Source organism: Rhinopithecus roxellana, chromosome 6 (genome assembly GCF_007565055.1).
Source record: "Rhinopithecus roxellana isolate Shanxi Qingling chromosome 6, ASM756505v1, whole genome shotgun sequence".
NCBI classification, from domain to species: Eukaryota; Metazoa; Chordata; class Mammalia; order Primates; family Cercopithecidae; genus Rhinopithecus; species Rhinopithecus roxellana.
The window spans coordinates 74,835,379-74,857,037 of NC_044554.1; the positions used below are offsets into that span (position 1 = coordinate 74,835,379).

General features: G+C 40.5%; 1 protein-coding gene across 1 annotated transcript in view; it reads left to right on the top strand.

Moving 5' to 3' along the window:
• ABCB5 (ATP binding cassette subfamily B member 5) overlaps window positions 1–18,761 on the top strand; it is a 136,389-nt gene extending 117,628 nt beyond the window's left edge. The window contains exons 23-27 of the mRNA XM_010366731.2: window positions 4,144–4,300; window positions 7,898–8,095; window positions 10,066–10,272; window positions 16,115–16,261; window positions 18,515–18,761. Coding sequence (XP_010365033.2) covers window positions 4,144–4,300; window positions 7,898–8,095; window positions 10,066–10,272; window positions 16,115–16,261; window positions 18,515–18,712 — 907 coding nt within the window. The 3' untranslated portion in view covers window positions 18,713–18,761. The remainder of the gene's footprint in view (window positions 1–4,143; window positions 4,301–7,897; window positions 8,096–10,065; window positions 10,273–16,114; window positions 16,262–18,514) is intronic.
• The last annotated feature ends 2,898 nt before the right edge of the window (window positions 18,762–21,659 follow it).

Genomic DNA, 21,659 nt, shown 5'->3' on the forward strand with positions numbered 1-21,659 from the left:
TATAGGTAAGAAAGAATCAGGACATGGCAGCCTTCAGTACAGTAATAATAAAAGTCACAGCTTTGAAAACTGCCTGAGAAGCAGAACCAGGCAGTTTATGGGTGTGTGTCCTAGTTCTCTTAAACACCAAATGCAGTTCTTGACAAGAAACCATATTGTATTTCCAATAATAAGGTGGTTATTGGCCAAAAGAGCAACATAGATGGGTTTTCAATGAATAGCAACAGTTGGTCAATACCTTGAAATAATAAAGGATAGACAGAAGTGAGCTAGGCCTGCATCATCATTTTTGCCCTAGGAGGCTGGGCAGCTGGGGAAGAACTGTGTCATTGTTATGATTAGGAAAGTAACACTGGTTAGACAAAACAAAGAAAACAGGAAAGACTTCTTTCCATATTGGTGCCATGGCAGCCGCCCAGCTCTTGCCTGGCTCCTCCGCAGAGATTATCCGGAAGAGACAGACAAGGACAAGGTAAGAAGGCTAAATCAACCACTGAAGGGACCTAAAGGAGAGAAATCAAAAGACAGTTGATATCTAGGACCTTGTGAAGATTCTAAAATGGGAAACAAGTGGTAACAAACTCCAACATGTAGGAAAAGACCATTCCAGCCAGCTTTCCACTGCAAGTAAGACCATGTAGGGGAAAACACAGAGAGGAAGGCAGCTCACGTTCCAACCCTAGTTTCATGTGCTTCTGGGCAAATTGCATAATTTTTCTGAGCTGGAGTCTCCTCATTCATTGACTGATAAGTTTCCATTCTACTTATCTCCTAGGTGATTAGATGGTATCTTATATATGAAAACATTCTAGGATCCAAAGAACCAAATAAATGTTAGTTGCTTATTTTCTCTCTCCTATCTGTTGAGAAAAGGATTTAGGGTGGGAAGCAGTCTCTGGGTTGTATATGGATGATACATAGATGAGCATGGGAATAATTTTAATGACTACCTCTATGGGGAAAGATACTCTGCTTTCTAATCAAAGAAAGAAACTTAGTGAGTAAGGACTTGAAAAGTCGTGATTTGGGCCAGGCGCGGTGGCTCACGCCTGTAATCCCAGCACTTTGGGAGGCCGAGGTGGGCGGATCACAAGGTCAGGAGATCGAGACCATTCTGGCCAACACAGTGAAACCCCGTCTCTACTAAAAATACAAAAAAAGTAGCCGGGCGTAGTGGCGGGCGCCTGTAGTCCCAGCTACTCGGGAGGCTGAGGCAGGAGAATGGCGTGAACCCGGGAGGCGGAGCTTGCAGTGAGCCGAGATTGCGCCACTGCACTCCAGCCTGGGCGGCAGAACGAGACTCCGTCTCAAAAAAAAAGAAAAGAAAAGTTGTGATTTGACTGCCATGCTAATGTCTACAGAAGTGTGAGAGCTTTTTTGTTTTTGGTTTTTTTCTTTTTTTTTTTTTTTTTTTTTTTTTGCTGTTTTGTTGTAGTGCAGTGGCATGACCTCGGCTCTCTGCAACCTCCACCTCCCAGGTTCAAGCAGTTCTCCTGCCCCAGTCTCCTGATTAGCAAGGATTATAGGCATGTGCCAACACACCCAGCTAATTTTTGTATTTTTAGTAGAGATGGAGTTTCACCATGTCGGCCAGGCTGATCTCAAACTCCTGACCTCGTGATCCACCCACCTCAGCCTCCCAAAGTGCTGGGATTACAAGCGTGAACCACTGCACCCAGCCCCATTAGTGACTTTAAAATATTTGTCATGATACTAAATTATTCCTCTTTATATATCCCAAATGGGTGAAACTCCTCAGGACCAACAGTGGCATGAGAGGTTGCCCTGTACATTTCTCCCAGTTAGGCGTTCAGTTCAAATGCCTCCAGGAGTTTAAACCAGATTTGAAGGATCTGGTTTAACTATGTTATGGAGTTACAGCACGGGTTGTTCTACAATAAGTACTTGCTGAGTGGAACTGAATTTCAGTTTAGCTCACCCTCGCTAATTGGGTCTGATTAGGTAAGGACAAATTCTGTAGCAGACCAGTTTTTTCCATGTGTGGGCCTTGGCCTACCTTTATACAGAATCCACCTGCAGAAAAAGCCTAAAGATTACTGTCCCTGGGCAGTAATCCCTCACTTTGGGAGGCTGAGGCAGGCGGATCACGAGGTCAGAAGTTCGAGACCAGCCTGGCCAACACAAAAATTAGCTAGGCGTGGTGGTGCACGCCTGTAATCCCAGCTACAGGAGGTGGAGGCAGGAGAATTGTTTGAACCCAGGAGGCGGAGGTTGCAGTGAGCTGACATCATGCCACTGCACTCCAGCCTGAATGACAAAGCAAGACTTCTCAAAAGAAAAGAAAAAGGAAAAAAAAAAAGATGAAGATTAGTGTCCCTGACTCAACCCCAGATAGTCCATTACCTCAAAGTCCACACTTCTCTTCCAGGGTCTTCAACATAACTCTCATCAGCATCAGCCCCCATCCCACTTACCTTTCTCTCAGCACTCACTCAATAAAGACAGAATCAGGGTTTTTGCTGGTACTCTCCCTTCTCTACTGAACCCTTTCTTCCTGCTCCATTCTCCATCCTTTGGGTCATTTACCTCCCACAAACACAAGTTCTGAGTTGAAGGGCCTTCTCCCTTTCTCATGAATATTTCCATTTTCAGAGCGACCTAACAAGGACGTCCGCCTCTGGACATTTATGTCTAATGTTTACCATTACTTTTATACTGGAAATGTTAGGACAGGTAGAGATTTTGGCATATCTCAAATCATGGGAAGAAGCTATTTTCTCAGTTGTTGATTTCAGAGAAGGCTCTACTCGTGTGGGACTAGAAACCAGGTCTCCTAACTCATAATCCAATTATCTTCCCAGCTCATCTGCTGATTCTTGGATCAGACTGAGGCTTAAGTCTGACTCAGTCTGATTTTTCCTTGCATTAAAACCACATTTAAAACAAATAAACAAACAAACAAACTTCTGATTGGGTTACCTAAACTCGGTAACCATTTCTGATGTTTATAGCTGGGTATCAAATAATTTAAAATGGCATTTTGAGCTTTAAACACTTTCTGTAAATATCAGTCTAAAAATGTCTTGATATCACAGAACTAAGTAACAATTATTTTAGTGTTATTTTTGTTTTTACATTTTGTACTGTGTTTGATCTTTGTAAAGCCAACAAAATTCAGGATCTGAGGTCTAGGTCACTGAAGAGATTGCATCAGCATCAACATCTACCCTTTGGTAGGCCCCATCGAGGGAGAAATTCACAAGGAGCCCAGACGTGTTTACTTTGCTGTTATCCAGCACTGCAAACAAGCAACTGGGTTCTGTGATGTCCTTTTACTGCCTAATGTTTAAATATTGCCAGTGACACTGGTCCAGTTTTAGCCTAATTGTGCCTTTAGCTTTGTTACTAAGATACATTGTTTTGCATTCTAGTACAGTACTTTCATATCTAAAATGAAATAGAAAATGAGGGGAAAATATTTAACCACGGTCAGGTCCTGTGCCACAATCGAGTAAATATTCTGTGTGCTTCCAAACATCATTTGTATACTTACCATTTTATCATTAATTGTTTTGAAACGGAGATCATAATCAGTAACAAACCTAAAAGATCAAAGTTCTTTCAGTCTTTTTAGTCAGATTTTGCTTTGGGAACCCGAGGAAAATACGATCCCCATGATTTGCTCTCGAAATCATGTAGCATATCAGACAGATAACCAGTCATTTAGCTTCAGTTATCTGTCCTAACTGCATTATATGCAAAACAAACAAACAAACAAAAAATCATATCTACTGTGTAAATTCAGGTCTCACTACTGGAGATTCATTCTTCCTATTGTCAGTTGAATTATCTGTCAAATCTCCAAGCAAGCAAGCCTCCTATCAAGATGGCTAAGAAGTTTTATATTCACTAGTTGGGAACTTTGATCTGTGGCTCTAATTGGAAGAGGCATTTTTAAGATTACCCAAGCTCCAAAGGTCATTTTGGTGTACAGAGCAAGGAATGATTACCACATGGTAGAATTTTTTTAAAGAGATAACTGTTGTTGGGCCTTCAGCGTAAGGGATGCTGTCTACATCAAAATATTATATTCCTGTGCCTGCTTTTTTCTTTACTTTTAGAGTTCTACTGTTTTACAATGGATCGATGGACCTAAGATTCAAATGCTTTATCTTTTGATAGAGTTTGTACTGCAATTGCATATGGAGCTATGGCCATCGGAGAAACGCTTGTTTTGGCTCCCGAATATTCCAAAGCCAAATCGGGGGCTGCACATCTGTTTGCCTTGTTGGAAAAGAAACCAACTATAGACAGCCACAGCCAAGAAGGGAAAAAGCCAGTAAGCACAACTATGATCTTAAATGTCCAAATACAGATGGCAACAGTAGGAACTGGGGGCTACTAAAGATGGGAGGGAGGGAAGGAGGGGGCAGGGGCTGCAAAAGTAGCTATTGGGTACTATGCTCAGTACCTGTGTGACAAGATCATTCATACCCCAAACCTCAGCATTATGCAATATACCCAGATAACAAACCTGCACATGTACCCCCTGGATCTGAAATAACAGTTGAAAAAATAAAATGAAAATATAAATGAAAAAAATAAAAAACAAATGTCCACTTATTAAATGAAGGCATTCTTTGGAAAACTCTGCAAAAGATAATGTCATAGTAACATAAGGAGTTATAAGTTTGTAGAAAATAATTTTATGGCTGCAAATGGGGAAAAGGAGTCTTGTCTTAATCAAATTTTTACCTCTACTACTAAAATGTATATTTCATATTTTAAAATATAGGCTTTTAATTTATATGCCTGATGCTATGAGAATGTTCTTGGAAAAAAACGTTGCTTCTTATACTGAATTCTATTTAGAAACAAAAGTTTTGATCTTGGAAGAAGATTCTTATTAAGGTTTATTTGGTTTTTTTTTTCTCTGATAATACATGAAAAGTAAACAATATTCTGCTGCTTCAGACACCATTTTTCATGGGAAATATATTTATAAACATAAAGGGAGAAAAAGGAAAGCATACCTATTAAATTGACACACACAAACAAATTTAGCCTCAAACTCTAAAAGACTGTGAATATTAAAAGAGAAATAATAGGTAAGGTGTATAGTTTCAAAATAAGTCTCTCAATAATAGTCTTATACATTAAATAGATATTCAATTTTAGGACATTTCTAGACATTTTGACTTTTAAAATAAAAATAATCATTAGGTATATACTTAAATGTTTTTAATTTATAATTATTTCCCTCTAGAATTTTAATAGTAGATATATATGTATGATAGCTTAAAATAATACAGCATTACTAGAGCTACACAATTATTAAGAAGAGTGCCTGTTAGTGACAGAAATAAGAATATCTGGAAATGCTCAAAATAGAATGCTTCAAAGACATGTCACAGTCCAAATAAGATTTTGTTCTTGTCTGTTGGAAAGTCAAGGATGTAAGAAGCAATTTTTTTAATTTAAGATATATATGTATAACAGTATTGCTACTCTTATTTCTTTCTGCAGATTATAATAGAGGAATTGAGTATCTCACTGATCTATGTCCTTACAGAACCATAGGCATGGCATAGACGATGGAAGTATTTCTTATAAAGGCTATAAAATTAATGTATCTAATCTTTATTTAATTTAGTATGTAAATATTTCTGAATATCCCTCTATGCTTTTAAAAATTAAAATCTGGGCAGGGCATATTTTAATTTACAATTAAAAATAGTAAGAATAAATGTATTAAAGTTTAGAAGTTTTCTAGAATACCTCTATGAGCTGTTATACAAAATATATACTAGAGTATACACAAAACTAATTGAATTCCTCGTGTTTCCAGACGGAGTCTGGCTCTGTCGCCCAGGCTGGAGAGGCTGGAGTGCAGTGGCGCGATCTCGGCTCACTGCAAGCTCCGCCTCCCGGGTTCACGCCGTTCTTCTGCTTCAGCTTCCAGAGTAGCTGGGACTACAGGCGCCCGCCACCGCGCCCGGCTAATTTTTTGTATTTTTAGTAGAGACAGGGTTTCACCATGTTAGCCAGGATGGTCTCAATCTCCTGACCTCGTGATCCGCCCGCCTCGGCCTCTCAAAGTGCTGGGATTACAGGCGTGAGCCACCACACCCGGTCGTATTCTGGTGTTTTAAAACCTTTTTTATACAAATGCAGAGAGGGAAGTACACCAAAAATTTTTTAAAAAATAAAACAAAAAGAAACTTTTTATACAAATAATATTCATAGGTTGTAGGGGGCAAATGGAAAATACTGACTAAGATAAAAGAAACTACTACACTACTCTTAAATTTTGGCAAATATCTTTCCAGATTTTTTTTTTCTATTTCCAGATCTCTTAACCACATCTTAACATCGAATTCCTTTAATGAGAAAATAATATCAATTTTTTTTTTTTGATGCTCCTCACCCCTACCTGCCCTTGCTTCTTACCTATATATGATGGGCTCAGAATGGGTCGAACATGACTAGTAAACCTGACTGTAAGGATGTGTTTTAAAATCCAGCCATCACTACCACCATACACACACGAACACACACACACACACAAATCCACTTACTCGTTAGTTGTTTACTCTAACAACAAAAATTAATAAGACTTAAAATGCAATTGAGACGAACACAAAGATCAAAAGAACTTAAAATCTTATGAACCAAATATATAAAGGGAAAGTTAACCATTTAGTGATAGTTCTGGAAAGTCTTTTTTAAACATCCTGGGTGTAGATGAGTATTGGTTTAGAAATCATTAACCAGTAAAGAGATTGATGCATAGAGAGAAAACTAAACACTTAGGCAACTGTCACTGCCAAATAATGGTCAATTGAAAATAGAGATAGGGCCGGGCGTGGTGGCTCACGCCTATAATCCCAGCACTTCGGGAGGCTGAGGTGGGCAGATTGCTTGAGTCCAGGAGTTTGGAACCAGCCTGGGCAACATAGTGAAACCCCATCTCTACTAAAAACACAAAAATCGGCTGAGTATGGTGGCACACGCTGATGGTCCCACCTACTCAGGAGGCCCAGGCGGGAGGATGGCCTGAGCCTGGGAAGTGGAGGTTAAAGTGAGCCGAGATCGCACCACACTGCCTTCCAACCTGGGTGACAGAGCTAGACCCTGTCTCAAATAAAATAAAATTGAAATAAAATAAGAAAGATAAATCAGAATTCAAAACATACTGTACCTTCACTATAAAACATGGCCCACCTTACAAAAATTACACTTATATATATAGTTTATGAGAACCCCAGCTTTTCTGAATTAAGTAATAAAGGTTTGTAAAGCACAAACCAAATTAAAAAGAAAAAATGTATTACTCAGATAAACTGGTCAAACAACTAACTGCGGAATGGAACTGTCTGTGCAGCAAAGCTGAAGGAAGCAAGTGGTTTTTAGAAACTCAGTGAAGTCAGTAATGAAGATAACAAGAAACACAAACACAAAAAAATATAAACAAAAGTGACAGAAGGCTGGGCGCAGTGGCTCACGCCTATAATCCCAGCACTTTGGGAGGCCAATGCGGGCAGATTCACGAGCTCAGGAGATCGAGACCATCCTGACTAACATGGTGGAACCCTGTGTCTACTAAAAATACAAAAAATTGGCCAGGTGTGGTGGCGGGCACCTGTAGTCCCAGGAGAATGGCATGAATCCAGGAGGTGGAGCTTGCAGTGAGCCAAGATCGGACCACTGCACTCCAGCCTGGGCAACAGAACGAGACTCCGTCTCAAAAAAAAAAAAAAAAAAAAGTGACAGAAACCCACTTGCAGTCAACAGCTCTACAGAGATGCATACATGTTTAGAATTAAAAGGGCAATGGAAACATGCACAATTTTCAAAAAGCACTTAGCCAGTATGCAACAGTGTGTTATAACCTTCCCAAGTCACTCTTCTCAACTCTGTCAACTTCCTTTCACAGGACACATGTGAAGGGAATTTAGAGTTTCGAGAAGTCTCTTTCTTCTATCCATGTCGCCCAGATGTTTTCATCCTCCGCGGCTTATCCCTCAGTATTGAGCAAGGAAAGACAGTAGCATTTGTGGGGAGCAGCGGCTGTGGGAAAAGCACTTCTCTTCAACTTCTGCAGAGATTTTATGACCCCGTGCAAGGACAAGTGGTAAGACTGAATTGAAACACACCTAATCTGGGGGTTAGCAGTCCTATTCTTAAACATTCACTAGGGCTTAAGCATCCCCACTGGTTTGGGTGGGGCAAACAATGCAGAAGTTAAAAAGAAAAAAAATCTCTATCTCAACCCTTAACTAAGAGGACAAGCAAACCATCACAAAAATGATGGTTGGGACTTTGAAGTGAAGTACAAAGGTCCAAAGAGTCTTCAACAATTCTGGCAGCAGAAATGTTGGTCTTAGCCGTGGAATTACTTTAGAACGTGGGTGCCGGAGGTCAGGTCTAATGTTCACATCGTGGCTCCATATTCTGTTCTGGTTTAAGACAGAGAGAACACTGTCCTCCACCTCCTTAGTTCAGGCTTCTGCTTTCCCACCACTCATCCCCACCTCCCAACCGTCAAAACCTTATGCATGGTTAAGGCTTATTGGAATCAGCTCCATGAAGTCATGCTTCTAATATCTAAAATAATGTAATCTCTCCATCCTTTTCATCCTTTGAACCTAAGGATTTTTTTTTCTTACCTGGCACTTGTCTTACTATACCTTATATTGTGGTTTTTCCATTATCTTGTCCTCCCGCCACCACCCACCACCACATCAGCACACCTACACTAAGCTTCCTGTCCTGCCTCCTGCCCCTACAAAAAAGTTCCTAAAACTCAGACTGCCATGTTAGTCCTCATTCTCCTGCAATGTACAGTCTTTCACCCTTACAGATTCTCAGTGAGTGTTTGTAAAACAGAGACTCAACAGAGTCCTAAAGGGCTCCCTTGAACTAGGCGACACTCATCTATTCACACATAGCATAGCACACTCCCTCCTCTGAACTTTCCACAGTTAGAATATACCAGAGTCTATGCCATCAATCAGGTCCTTCATCCCCTGGCCCCTGCCTCCCACTCCAAGCTCCTCTCTTATCACTCCCCACCTCATCATGCACTGTGCTTTTCCTGTTTTGGGGGTTTTTGTGTGTGTGTGCGTTTCTTGTTTTGTTTTGTTTTTTCGAGACAGAGTCTCGCTCTGTGGCCCAGGATGGAGTGCAGTGGCACCATCTCAGCTCACTGCAACCCCCGCCTCTAGACTTCATGCTATTCTCATGCCTCAGCCTCCTGAGTAGTAGCTGAGATTATAGGCGTGCGCCACCATGCCCAGTTAACTTTTGTATTTTTTTGTAGAAACAGGGTTTCGTCATGTTAACCAGGCTGGTCTTCAACTCCCAGCCTCAAGTGATCTGCCCACCTCAGCCTCCCAAAGTCTCCTCATGTTTTTTAAACACACCTATGAACCTTTTTTTAGCTATTGCCCTGCCCAGAATGTCCCCTTTGCAGGCTCCTTCTCACTGTTCATGTCTTAGTCTGAACATCCTTTCCTTAAGGCCTTCTTGGACAACCCCCTTCTCATGCCTCTCCATACCCTCCCCACTGCCTCAGTCGCTCTACCCTGTTACCCTGTCTTCAGGGTACTTTCCTCTCCTGAGTTTATTGAGTCATTTGTTCATGTGTTTATTGCATCCTTCTCTGCTAAAATATAAGCTACAAAAGGGAAAGAGCTTTCTCTTATTGACTACTATTTCGCTGGTACTGGAAGAGTCCCCCTCACGTAGTGAGCATGCTCATCAAATATGAGTTGAGTGTTGTTATCTATTTATGTGAATAAACATGGCTGTGTGCAAGATGACACAGCTTTACATGTGGAGTACTCTATCATCTCCACATACTTTTCACAGGGTTTTCTGAAAGTCAGGTCCTTTTACAGTGGAGGGGGCAGTAGTGAGTTATATGCTGTTAGCTTCTATACAACATATGATTTATGAGCCTTCCTTGGGTAACCTTATACTTTGAAATAGCTTGAATTCCTATCCTTCTTGTTATGATTTGTGTGTGTTTGAATACAGTGAACTGTAACATGATACAGTTGTGTGATCTTAACACACCATTCTCCATTCTGCTTTTGGCAGCTGTTTGATGGCGTGGATGCAAAAGAATTGAATGTACAGTGGCTCCGTTCCCAAATAGCAATCGTATCTCAAGAGCCTGTGCTCTTCAACTGCAGCATCGCTGAGAACATTGCCTATGGTGACAACAGCCGTGTGGTGCCATTAGATGAGATCAAAGAAGCAGCAAATGCAGCAAATATCCATTCTTTTATTGAAGGTCTCCCTGAGGTAAGAAAATTTCTGATATCTTGAATTACAAAGCTGCCAAGTAAGCCTAAGAAGCTATTGGGCCTACACAGTTGTTTTTATGTATTCCTTGGATTATACAATTTATTTATTGCCAGAATCTAAAGTTAGATGTAAAACATGAAGTCAGATGTGAAAAACCAAGTTTGAGATTTTCGTGTGACTATTTTCCCAAGACCAAAATGTATTAATATTCACTGGATTAACTTTCACATTTTGATATTTGCCTTCTGTCCATCTACACTGTGGCTGGTCCACACTATGACCTGCCCCACTACTGCGGTAGCCTCTTCATCTGCCTTCCAGTCTTGCTCCTCTATCATTTTTCTTCCTGACAGCAATCAGAGGGATCTTTTAAAAACCAATTAGATCCTATCCCTCCCCTGCTTACGACTGCCTCATGGCTCCCCTGTGCACTCAGAATAAAGCCCAGACACCCCATGGGGAGGGGCTGCTGAAGCCTCTGTGATCTGGCCCCACTGTTTCCCCAGCAACAACCTCACCACACAGTCACTTTGCTGCAGCTGAGCTGGTCTCTCCTGTCTCATGAACATACCAACTTGCTCCCCACCTTAGGACATTTACGTTTGCTGTTGCTCCAGCCTAGACCTCCCTTAGGTTGACTTTTGGCATAGTAATGCCTTAACTTTCCTTTTTTTCTTTTCTTTTTTTTTTTTTTTTTGACGGAGTTTCACTCTTGTTGCCCAGGCTAGAGTTCCATGGCGCAATCTAGGCTCACTCGGCTCCACCTCCTGGGTTCAAGCGATTCTCCTGCCTCAGCCTTCCAAGTAGCTGGGATTACAGGCATGTGCCACCACGCCTGGCTAATTTTTTGTGTTTTTAGTAGAGATGGGGTTTCTCCATGCTGGACAGACTGGTCTCGAACTCCCGACCTCAGGTGATCCACCTGCCTCGGCCTCCCAAAGTGCTGGGATTACAGGCGTGAGCCATCGCGCCCAGGGAGAAGTGCCTTAACTCTCAAGCCCTTTCAAATGTTACCTTTGCAGAGGCTTTCCCTAAACATCCTATTTTTAAAAGTCCCCACCAGTCCTATCCCCTATCACTTTGTCTTCAGGGCATGTATCACAGTCCGAAAATTACCCTGAGTACTTAGTTATTTGTTTAGTGTCTCCCCTCCACACTAGAGTAGAAGATCCTTGCCTGCCATTTTTATCACTTTGATGTCTGTATTGACTGTGACAATTGGCACAAAGTCTCAGAAAAGTCAAAAATCTTGGCAAACTGTAGAGAAGCCTTAGGTAGTGCAAGCACTGATACAAATCCAAAAACAGTGCAGAGAGGGTAATTATAACTTTAAGTGTTTATAGTATCTGAGTGTTTGCAACACACACACACATACACGCACACACGCATAAAATAAATAAAATAAAAATAGAGATAGTTTCATGCAGAGGCAAATTTTTACATGTAATTTTTATAAACTAAGTTTCTATCTCACTTTAAAGGGAGATAGTTAAGTTTAACAACCAATAGATCAAACAACTAATAATCTAGAGCCCTGTTCTTTGGTGGAGGCCAATAGTCACCATACTCTGTTTTATACTCCTTCCCTCACCAGCTCCTCTCTATACTACATGGTGCCTCCATCTAGAAACAGGCCATTAATGCAATTTCCCTTACTCTGGTAAGAGTTTGCAGTACTAAATATATTGGAAGGATTCACTTTTTTTTTTTTATAAATATAGCGACATTGTGAATGTCTTTCAGTGGCAACTTCCTTTTTAACCATGACACTGCATTGTTAATTTGTGGTCAGATTGTTATCTGTGTAATCTCGATAATTTGTTTTATGTATTGTGAAATGCTGTCCAATTGATATTTGTACTATTTAACTTTTATTCTTTTGTTTCCTTTGAGACAAGGTCTCACTCTGTCACCCAGGCTGGAGTGCAGTGATGTGTTCTTGGTTCACTGCAGCCTCGACCTCCCAGGCTCACCTGAGTCTCCCTGGGATCACAAGCACATGCCACCACACCTGGCCAATTTTTGTATTTTTTGTAGAGATGGGGCTTCATCATGTTGCTTAGGCTGGACTCAGGCTCCTGGGTTCAAGCAGTTTCATCCACCTCGGCCTCCCAAAGTTCTGGAATTATAGGCATAAGCCACCACACCTGGCCTAACTTTTATTCTTAAATTGTTTATTATCTTCTATTCATTTTATTGTACCAGTTCTCACATTTACTCAAAACTACATGCTGCAAAGATCCATTGTGCAAACTTTTTACAACAGGCTTTGAAAACTAAGATGTTATTTCCTTCAACTTTTTTAAAAAAAGAGTAGCTTATTTTTCAGTGTTTTAAATTTTAACTTTAATTTACCTTCATGTCTTTGTTCCCCCCAAAACATGTAGAACCATAAGGAAAACTGATACCAAAATAAAATTGTTTAAAAAAATCAAATCAGATAATTCCTAGAAAAACTACATATTACTAAATGGCTTCGGTTAGTACCCTGGGTAGAATAAGGCTGCCCTCTTATGCTCAGTTGGCTGGGAAAAAGGAAGAGATGAAACCAGCCACTCATTCCCCAGCCCTTCTGGGAACCAAGAACTATGCTGATGAAAATTCATTTGGTGGCAAAACGATGTGAGGATATAATATAGTCCTTTATTTATATTTATCCCACTTCGAATAAATAATCAAATACATCTGCACAAAATTCATGTATTTGATTACCAGTTGCTTCCCCACATTCTTCTGGGGGTGTTAAATAATATATTATCTATTAAATATAGAAAATATATCATATATGTATAATATATAGAATTTTTTCTTCTAAGGTTGAAAAAAAATCAGAATTATTAAATATATATAACTCTAAGGGTTTCGGTAAGGAAGTGTAGATCTGTGTAACAGCTAAAACCAGAAGGGTGCAGAGCAAGGAGTCAACTTAGAACATGCTGAGAGTAATGAAATGCATCTACCACATATCTCATAGAAATATCCCACAGGCATTTGGAAATACAGGCCTGGGGCATAGGAGAGAAGTGGAAGTAACACCACCTTGATCTCAGGGATCCTCTGAGACACACACCAGGTATGATTCTTTCTTTTTTTTTTTTTTTTTTTTTTGAGACGGAGTCTCGCTCTGTCGCCCGGGCTGGAGTGCAGTGGCCGGATCTCAGCTCACTGCAAGCTCCGCCTCCCAGGTTTACGCCATTCTCCTGCCTCAGCCTCCCGAGTAGCTGGGACTACAGGCGCCCGCCACCTCGCCCAGCTAGCTTTTTGTATTTTTTAGTAGAGACGGGGGTTTCACTGTGTTAGCCAGGATGGTCTCGAACTCCTGACCTCGTGATCCGCCCGTCTCGGCCTCCCAAAGTGCTGGGATTACAGGCTTGAGCCACCGCGCCCGGCTGATTCTTTCTTAATCTTCACAATATCACCCAGTGGCAGCTCCCAGTCAAGCCACATCCTTAAGTAGGACTTTGACCTCTGGAATCACCCTGAAAATCCAACCCAGTGCCTGCAGGGATTCTCCAGAATGCAGTTGCTTTAGGATTCGACTCTGGTGTTCCCTCTAGGACGCAACTGACTTTTAGCTCAAGGTTCATATTAAGGAGCCATTAACCCTTGAGTTTCTCATAAAAGAGGTGATGTTAGGGCACTCACCATCCCAGTGATTGCCAGAAAATGGATTCAGATTTTTGGCTAAAGAGAAACTCTGTCGTTCTTCATTTAAAATAAATAAATAAATAAAAAATAAAAAACCTTCAGTTTAAATATATGCAAATGTTTTTAGGTAGCTATTGAGACAATGTGTATATCCACATTTGTAATCTGTTCTTAACAGTGGACAAAACATCTGAATTTAGTTTACATCCAATATGTTCTTTAAACTTACACTCTCCTACAATCCAGAGAAGGCCAAAAACTGCAAAGTGATTCCTAAAGTAGTTTTGAATCTTCTTCAGCTGCCCTAGAAGAATTCGCGTACAATTTAAGCGAGGCTGGCAGAAAGGGCTACGAGCTCATTATCATTCCCACCTCCGTTCCCAACGTTTAGATTAAGATTTAAATGACGAGTTGATGGGTGCTGACGAGTTGGTGGGTGCAGCACACCAACATGGCACATGTATACATATGTAACAAACCTGCACGTTGTGCACATGTACCCTAGAACTTAAAGTATAATAATAAAAAAAAAAAATTGAATCCCCTCATTTAAATATGAACTTTGCAGCGTTTGCAGATGAATAGCAGACGCAATTTTACCTATGGTTCCAAATTTAACAAAATGCATTTTAGAAGGAAGGGGCCCAAGGCCTGCTAGTAGTCCCAGATAAATCACAGAGAAAACAGTGAAAGTCTGTGTTCTTTGTAGAGCATTCACTTCAGAGAAGATATTTTTACTGGGCTTTAGTAATTCAGACACCTGTTGTTTGCTATAAAACATGCACCTGTGCATGTTACATTGAAAAGTAAGCTTTGAGATGATGTAGACACATTTTGTTATAAGGTTATACCACAGGTTCGCGACACCCACTGTGTCCAAAATGCACTGCCTGAAGGCAGTCAGATGTGGAGAGAAAGTCAATTCCCTCAAGCTTCTCTAGGTTACCAACACAAAATGAACAGCTAGGAATCACATGCTGCACGTGAAATGCTGCTACAGGATTACTCTTTCCCGCTCTACCCTTGGACCAGCTTTCTCAACGGAGCTAATCCATCTACACATTCCTGTCTAGGTACCAAGGGTTTATGTTTCTTACAAAAGTGCCAAGGGCCACTAGAAAGCAATGTGAAGCCTTGAAAGGAAGCCAAGTCAATGGGACAATCTAAAAAGCAGGCAAGAACCTGCTTACCCCAACTGTACTGACCAATTGTGATTCAGAGGACCATGATGGCTTCAAGATTTGTGTGAAATTTTCTTTACCCTTCCATGAAGGGAAACACTGAAGAAATTAGGTTATTAGTAAGTAGGGAACTATGAAACACTGTGAAGTGCTAAATGTCACCATTACTACGTAGTGGCCTGAAAAGGTGAATAGACTGTTTCAAGATGCCAACCTGGCTGGGCGCGGTGGCTCACGCCTGTAATCCCAACACTTTGGAAGGCCAAGGCGGGTGGATCACGAGATCAGGAGTTCAAGACCAGCCTGGCCAACATGTTGAAACCCCATCTCTACTAAAAATACAAAAATTAGCCAGGCGTGGTGGTGGGTGCCTGTAATCCCAATTACTTGGGAGGCTGAGGCAGAGAATCACTTGAACCCGGGAGGTGGAGGTTGTAGTGAGCCGAGACTGCGCCACTGCACTCTAGACTGGGTGACAGATCAAGACTCTCTCAAAAAACAAAAGAGATGCCAACCTAACTTATTTCCAGAAAGATGCATGTACCACTGAGACTCCCATCCCAGCATCTGTAAGGAGGTGCCCATAGAGGCTTAGCAAGAGCCAAAGTGAAGAAACCTCATAATTTCCTGTTGTTTTACTACTGTGAATCATTTTAACCTGAAAATAGTAGGTAATATAACTTAATGGAAAAGTATTTAATGTTTACTATGAACTTGTTTCTTGCTGATAATTTTTTTCTTATGCTTTAATTTGAAAAATTTCTTTGTGGAAGCATAATGGCAGAGGTCTGCTGTCTGTGATCAGATTGGATATGTAAATGAGATGGTAGTGTTTACTGCGGCTTTAGCATTTATTTGCAACAAAGCCCAAGAATAGATTTCAACATTTGTTGGGACACAAATTTTCAAGAGTAGCAAAATTTGAAATATTTAGATGGTTCTCGCCCACAGTTGCCATGCTAATTTAAATAACTAAGACTTGCTTTCTTAATTGCATGCTCCTATAATAGAAATACAACACACAAGTTGGACTGAAAGGAACACAGCTTTCTGGCGGCCAGAAACAAAGACTAGCTATTGCAAGGGCTCTTCTCCAGAAACCCAAAATTTTATTGTTGGATGAGGCCACTTCAGCCCTCGATAATGAGAGTGAGAAGGTAACATCATTTTCTTTTATCTCAGAATATAATACCAAATATAAGCATCCAATAACATGAAAGAAACCAAGGTAAGTTTGGAAAAACAAAGGCCTGGAAAAAATTGTAGTTCTAAGGTCACCAGTTCCCATTAAGGCTTTGGGCTTTTACAGAAAGGTCAGTAGGTGGTGGGGAGGTGGCAGAGAGTTGAGACAGAGGGAGTCTCATGTTCCAGAAAGGTTTTCTCACTCAAATTTGTCTCATTATCAAAAGTGGACCAATTTTCGAAATGTTTTTTCATTCAAGGAAAGAGCCCAAGAAAAATAACTTTTCAATTTTATTATTATTCCAGTGATGCCAAACAAACTAATAAGGTAATTTGTATGGGTAAAAGAGTAATCTGCATTGCAGTGTCAGAGCCTGAGAGTTACTCTACCTTCGACAGACTCAGCCTAGTTTGAGCAGGAAACAAGGAGTCAAAGGGACACATGAGAATGTATTTGCACAGCAAGCTTCTCCGGCTGTTTGATTTTGCTATGTCCTTTATCCCCTAGGAGTTTCTTGCACATGCAGGCACTTATTTAGTACATTGGTTAAATGAATGATAATCATTAACATTTATAGAGTATGTATTACATGCTATTATGTCAGTCTTCACAATAACATGACAAATGAACTTCTTGTATTAGCATGCCCATTTTACAGATTAGCACACTAAGGCTTAGAAAGATTAAATAACTTCTCTAAATTCTAATGGAAGGTGTCTGACCTAAGAGCCCAGGCAGTTAATCCACCCATGATTGCTACTTGTAGATGATTATTATTCTTGATTCCTAAAGTGACAGTGTGTTATGAAAAATAAACAACAACTAACTTTTGGGATCAGACATATCTGGGCTGTAATCCTCACTTCATCAGTTACTAGCAGTATGACCTTGGCCTAACCTCAGTTCAGTTATCAGAAAAATAAAAATACTCTCATTTTATGAGGTTATTGAAAGAATTTAAATGAGATATCCATATTGGGAACATTTTATGCATTCAACAAATATGGGTTTTCACCCTCCACTCCCACTTTCTCTATATAGCGTCATAACCTCACTCTTGGCTGAAATCCTATGCTAACAGGACAGTTGTACAGCTAAGTCCTACCAAAAACAAAACTAAATTATGAGAGAAAATTAGGTAAATAAATTAGACAATTCTACTTAGGTATACTGCTTAGAAATACTCCTTTCTGACTTTGACTTTAGAACTACTCAAAGAAATAATAGTAGAAATTTGAGTAGTATTAGAACTACACAAAGAAATTGTAGTAGAGGGCCAGGCGCGGTGGCTCAAGCCTGTAATCCCAGCACTTTGGGAGGCCGAGACAGGCGGATCACGAGGTCAGGAGATCGAGACCATCCTGGCTAACATGATGAAACCCCATCTCTACTAAAAAATACAAAAAACTAGCCGCGCGAGGTGGCGGGCGCCTGTAGTCCCAGCTACTCGGGAGGCTGAGGCAGGAGAATGGCGTAAACCCGGGAGGTGGAGCTAGCAGTGAGCTAAGATCTGGCCACTGCACTCCAGCCTGGGTGACAGAGCGAGGCTCCGTCTCAAAAAAAAAAAAAAAAAGAAAGAAAGAAATTATAGTAGAAATACTACTATAATTCTACTTAGAAATACTACTTCCTCACTGTAAGTTTAGAACCACTAACATATAAACAACTATTTCATTTTTATTCATTCTCACAAATGCGTTTCCAGCTGAAAGTCTTACATAATGTATCTGTAGTTAATCTTTCTTTTTTTTTTTTTTTTTTTTTTTTGATATGGAGTTTCACTCATGTCACCTAGGCTGGAGTGCAATGGCACGCTCTTGGCTCACAGCAACCTCCACCTCCCAGGCTCAAGCAAGTCTCCCACCTCAGCCTCCCGAGTAGCTGGGATTACAGGTGCCCACCACCACGCCCGGCTAATTTTGTATTTTTAGTAGAGATGGGATTTCTCCATGTTGATCAGGCTGGTCTCGAACTCCTGACCTCAGGTGATCTGCCTGCCTTGGCCTCCCAAAGTGCTGGGATTACAGGCGTGAGCCACCATGCCCAGCTGTAGTTAATCTTTCTAGATTTCTATTGAGTAAGGTGAATATTTTACAAGTAGGCCAATTCCTTTCGGGACAAGCAAATAAAGCAAAGAATGTTATTAGATTACCTTAATTGATTTGACTTACATAAGTTTACTAACATCTAACTTAAACTGGTGATCACCAGTCTTTCTCTTTTCCAGGTGGTTCAGCATGCCCTTGATAAAGCCAAGACGGGAAGGACATGCCTAGTGGTCACTCACAGACTTTCTGCAATTCAGAACGCAGATTTGATAGTGGTTCTGCACAATGGAAAGATAAAGGAACAAGGAACTCATCAAGAGCTCCTGAGAAATCGAGACATATACTTTAAACTAGTAAATGCACAGTCAGTGCAGTGATGCTGTTGAGATAGCACATATTTTGATGTTTGTGTAATGCAAAGAAGGAGTACTTAGTAATTACTTGGCAAGCTTTGATCTCTTTTATTGTATATATCAATACCTAGAATCATGCTACTCAAGTACATACATGTTCTGTTCACACACCATCTGCCCTTCAGACTTAAAAGGAAGCAAAAATTTGCTTATTTCATGTAAGTGAAATAGTGCTTATATCCTTCACTTTATAAAAATATTCTAGCACATTTGCTTGCAAAGCAATTTTCTACAAAGTGAATTTATTTCCCATCAACTTCTGCTATAAAATCAGAAATATGTTTCCAGGGGGAATATTATCCAGTTAACCATGTTGAAGGTTTTAGCAAAGGGAGTGTAAGATAAAGTGGGGCCTGTGGCATTGCAGGGAGAGTGTCTTTAACTTGGAATTTTGTTTTGCAGCATATATTACAGTACTTTTGCTAGTCCCTTTTCTCCAGACCATATGGATTTTTCTCATAATATGTCTCTCAATATTTCTCTCAATAAGTATTCACTATTTCTCAAAATTTTATTCTATTTTGTTGTTGTTGTTGTTGTTGTGCAGGGAATAGAAAGGATTATGATGTAAAATTTCTGGGAGGATTAGGTAGCTATCTCCTAATTCACCAGTAAGTGAAGTGCCTCACATGAGCCATCCCAGAGATTCATTATTCCAAACTTTGGTTTTGGCAGAATAAATCACAGGCCTGCCTGTTTATGAACACTTACTTACTTAAAATAAGAGCTACTTTTGGGCCGGGTGCAGTGGCTCACGCCTGTAATCCCAGAATTTTGGGAGGCCGAGGAGAGCGGATCACTTGAAGTCAGAAGTTCAAGACCAGCCTGGCCAACATGGTGAAACTCCATCTCTGGTAAAAATACAAAAATTAGCCAATCTTGGTGGCAGGCACCTGTAATCCCAGCTACGTGTAAGGCTAAGGCAGGAGAATTGTTTGAACCTAGGAGGCAGAGGTTGCAGTGAGCCGAGATCGTACCACTGCACTCCAGCCTGGGCAACAGAGCAAGATTCCATCTCAAAAAATAATAATAATAAAGATAAGGGTTACTTTTATTGTGGGTGAAAATGTTTAAATGTCTTTCTCTATAATAAAATAATTTGCTTAAATTTTATATGTACTTTATCATATATAACGTGTAAATGATTTTAAAGTTTTGTGTAAATAACAATATTGGTAAAACGAGTTACCTTTTCAACTTACTTAAATATGTGATGTCACCTGGTGATTTATCTTTATTCTTCAGTGTATTTTCTTCCATTTACACATTTAGCTAGCCTCTCTAAAGTATACTCTACCAATAATTGAAATCTTATTTAAAAAATTTAAACCATTTATATATTATGCCACTTTCTTTAAAATGCAAAATGAAAATAAGATTGGGGACTTAAGAATCAGATGCATTGTTTAGACGCATTGGCACTGACTGCCACGTGGTTATTTTGCTATGCATGAATATAGAGCTCTTGGTAGTGTCTTTTCTCAGGGTAGGGTAGACAAGAGGAAAAGAGAAATATAGTATGGACATGCTCAGAACCTCACAGCAGGGGAGCACCTCAGGTTCCAATTCTGTAATTCCTCCTAGAAGGGCAAAGACAGTACCTGAAATGTCTGCTTACCCCTTGAACCTATCAACATCTGTCCCATGCCTACAGATATCAGTAAAACACATTCCTTTCTAATGTATAACCCTGCTAGTTTTTATTTCCATTTTATTTCTAATGAGTTTAAAGAAAGCTTCATAGGCAGAATTCTCATCAATAAAGCTACTGCCTGCACTGGACCAAGCAATCATGCTGAGAATTGGGGTCCCAGAGAGTTTATAAGGATTTGTAAGGTTATCAGCTGGTGAAGGCAGAAAGTAGGTAGAGATCAACTACTTTTTAGGGGTTGCCACAATTTAAAGGTTTATTTTCTTTTCAGACGGAGTTTCACTCTTGTTGCCCAGGCTGGAGTGCAATAGTGCTATCTCAGCTCACCACAACCTCTGCCTCCCAGGTTCAAGTGATTCTCCTGCCTCAGCCTCCTGAGTAGCTGGGATTACAGGCATGCAACACCACGCCCAGCTAATTTTGTATTTTTAGTAGAGACGGGGTTTCTCCATGTTGGTCAGGCTGGTCTCAAACTCCCGACCTCAGGTGATCCGCCCACCTTGGCCTCCCAAAATGCTAGTATTATAAGCATGAGCCACCATGCCCAGCCAACAATTTAAAGATTTAAAATTGCTATATTGTTCTTAAAGTTGTGTTTAAACTGTATCATTTTCATTAAAACAATAGAACAATAGTTATCAGTTTTATAGGCATGACTTTTTATGGCTTTTTAATTCTTGCACTTTTCTTCCTTTCCTTTTTTTTTTTTTTTTTTTTTGAGACAGACTCCAGCTGTGTTGCCCAGGCTGAAGTGCAGAGGTGCAATCTCAGTTCACTGCATCCTTGACCTCCCGGAATCAAGAGATCCTCCTACCTCAGCCTCCCAAGTAGCTGGGACTAGAGGCCTGCACTACCACATCTGGCTAATTTTTGTTTTTGTTTTTTTAGACACAGGGTTTTACCATGTTGCTTAGGCTAGTCTCGAACTCCTGGGCTCAGGTGATCTACCCCACTAGGACCCCAACATACTAGGATTACAGGTGTGAGCCACCTCACTCTGTGTCCTACACTTTCTTTTTTTTTTTTTGAGATGGAGTCTCACGCCATTGCCCAGGCTGGAGTGCAGTGACATGATCTTGGTTCGCTGCAACCTCCACCTCCTGGGTTCAAGTGATTCTCCTGCCTCAGCCTCCCAAGTAGCTAGAACTACAGGCACGTGCCACCATGCCTGGCCAATTTTTGTATTTTTAGTAGAGATGGGGTTTCACTATGTTAGGCTGGTCTCGAACTCCTGACCTCATGATCCACCCACCTCAGCCT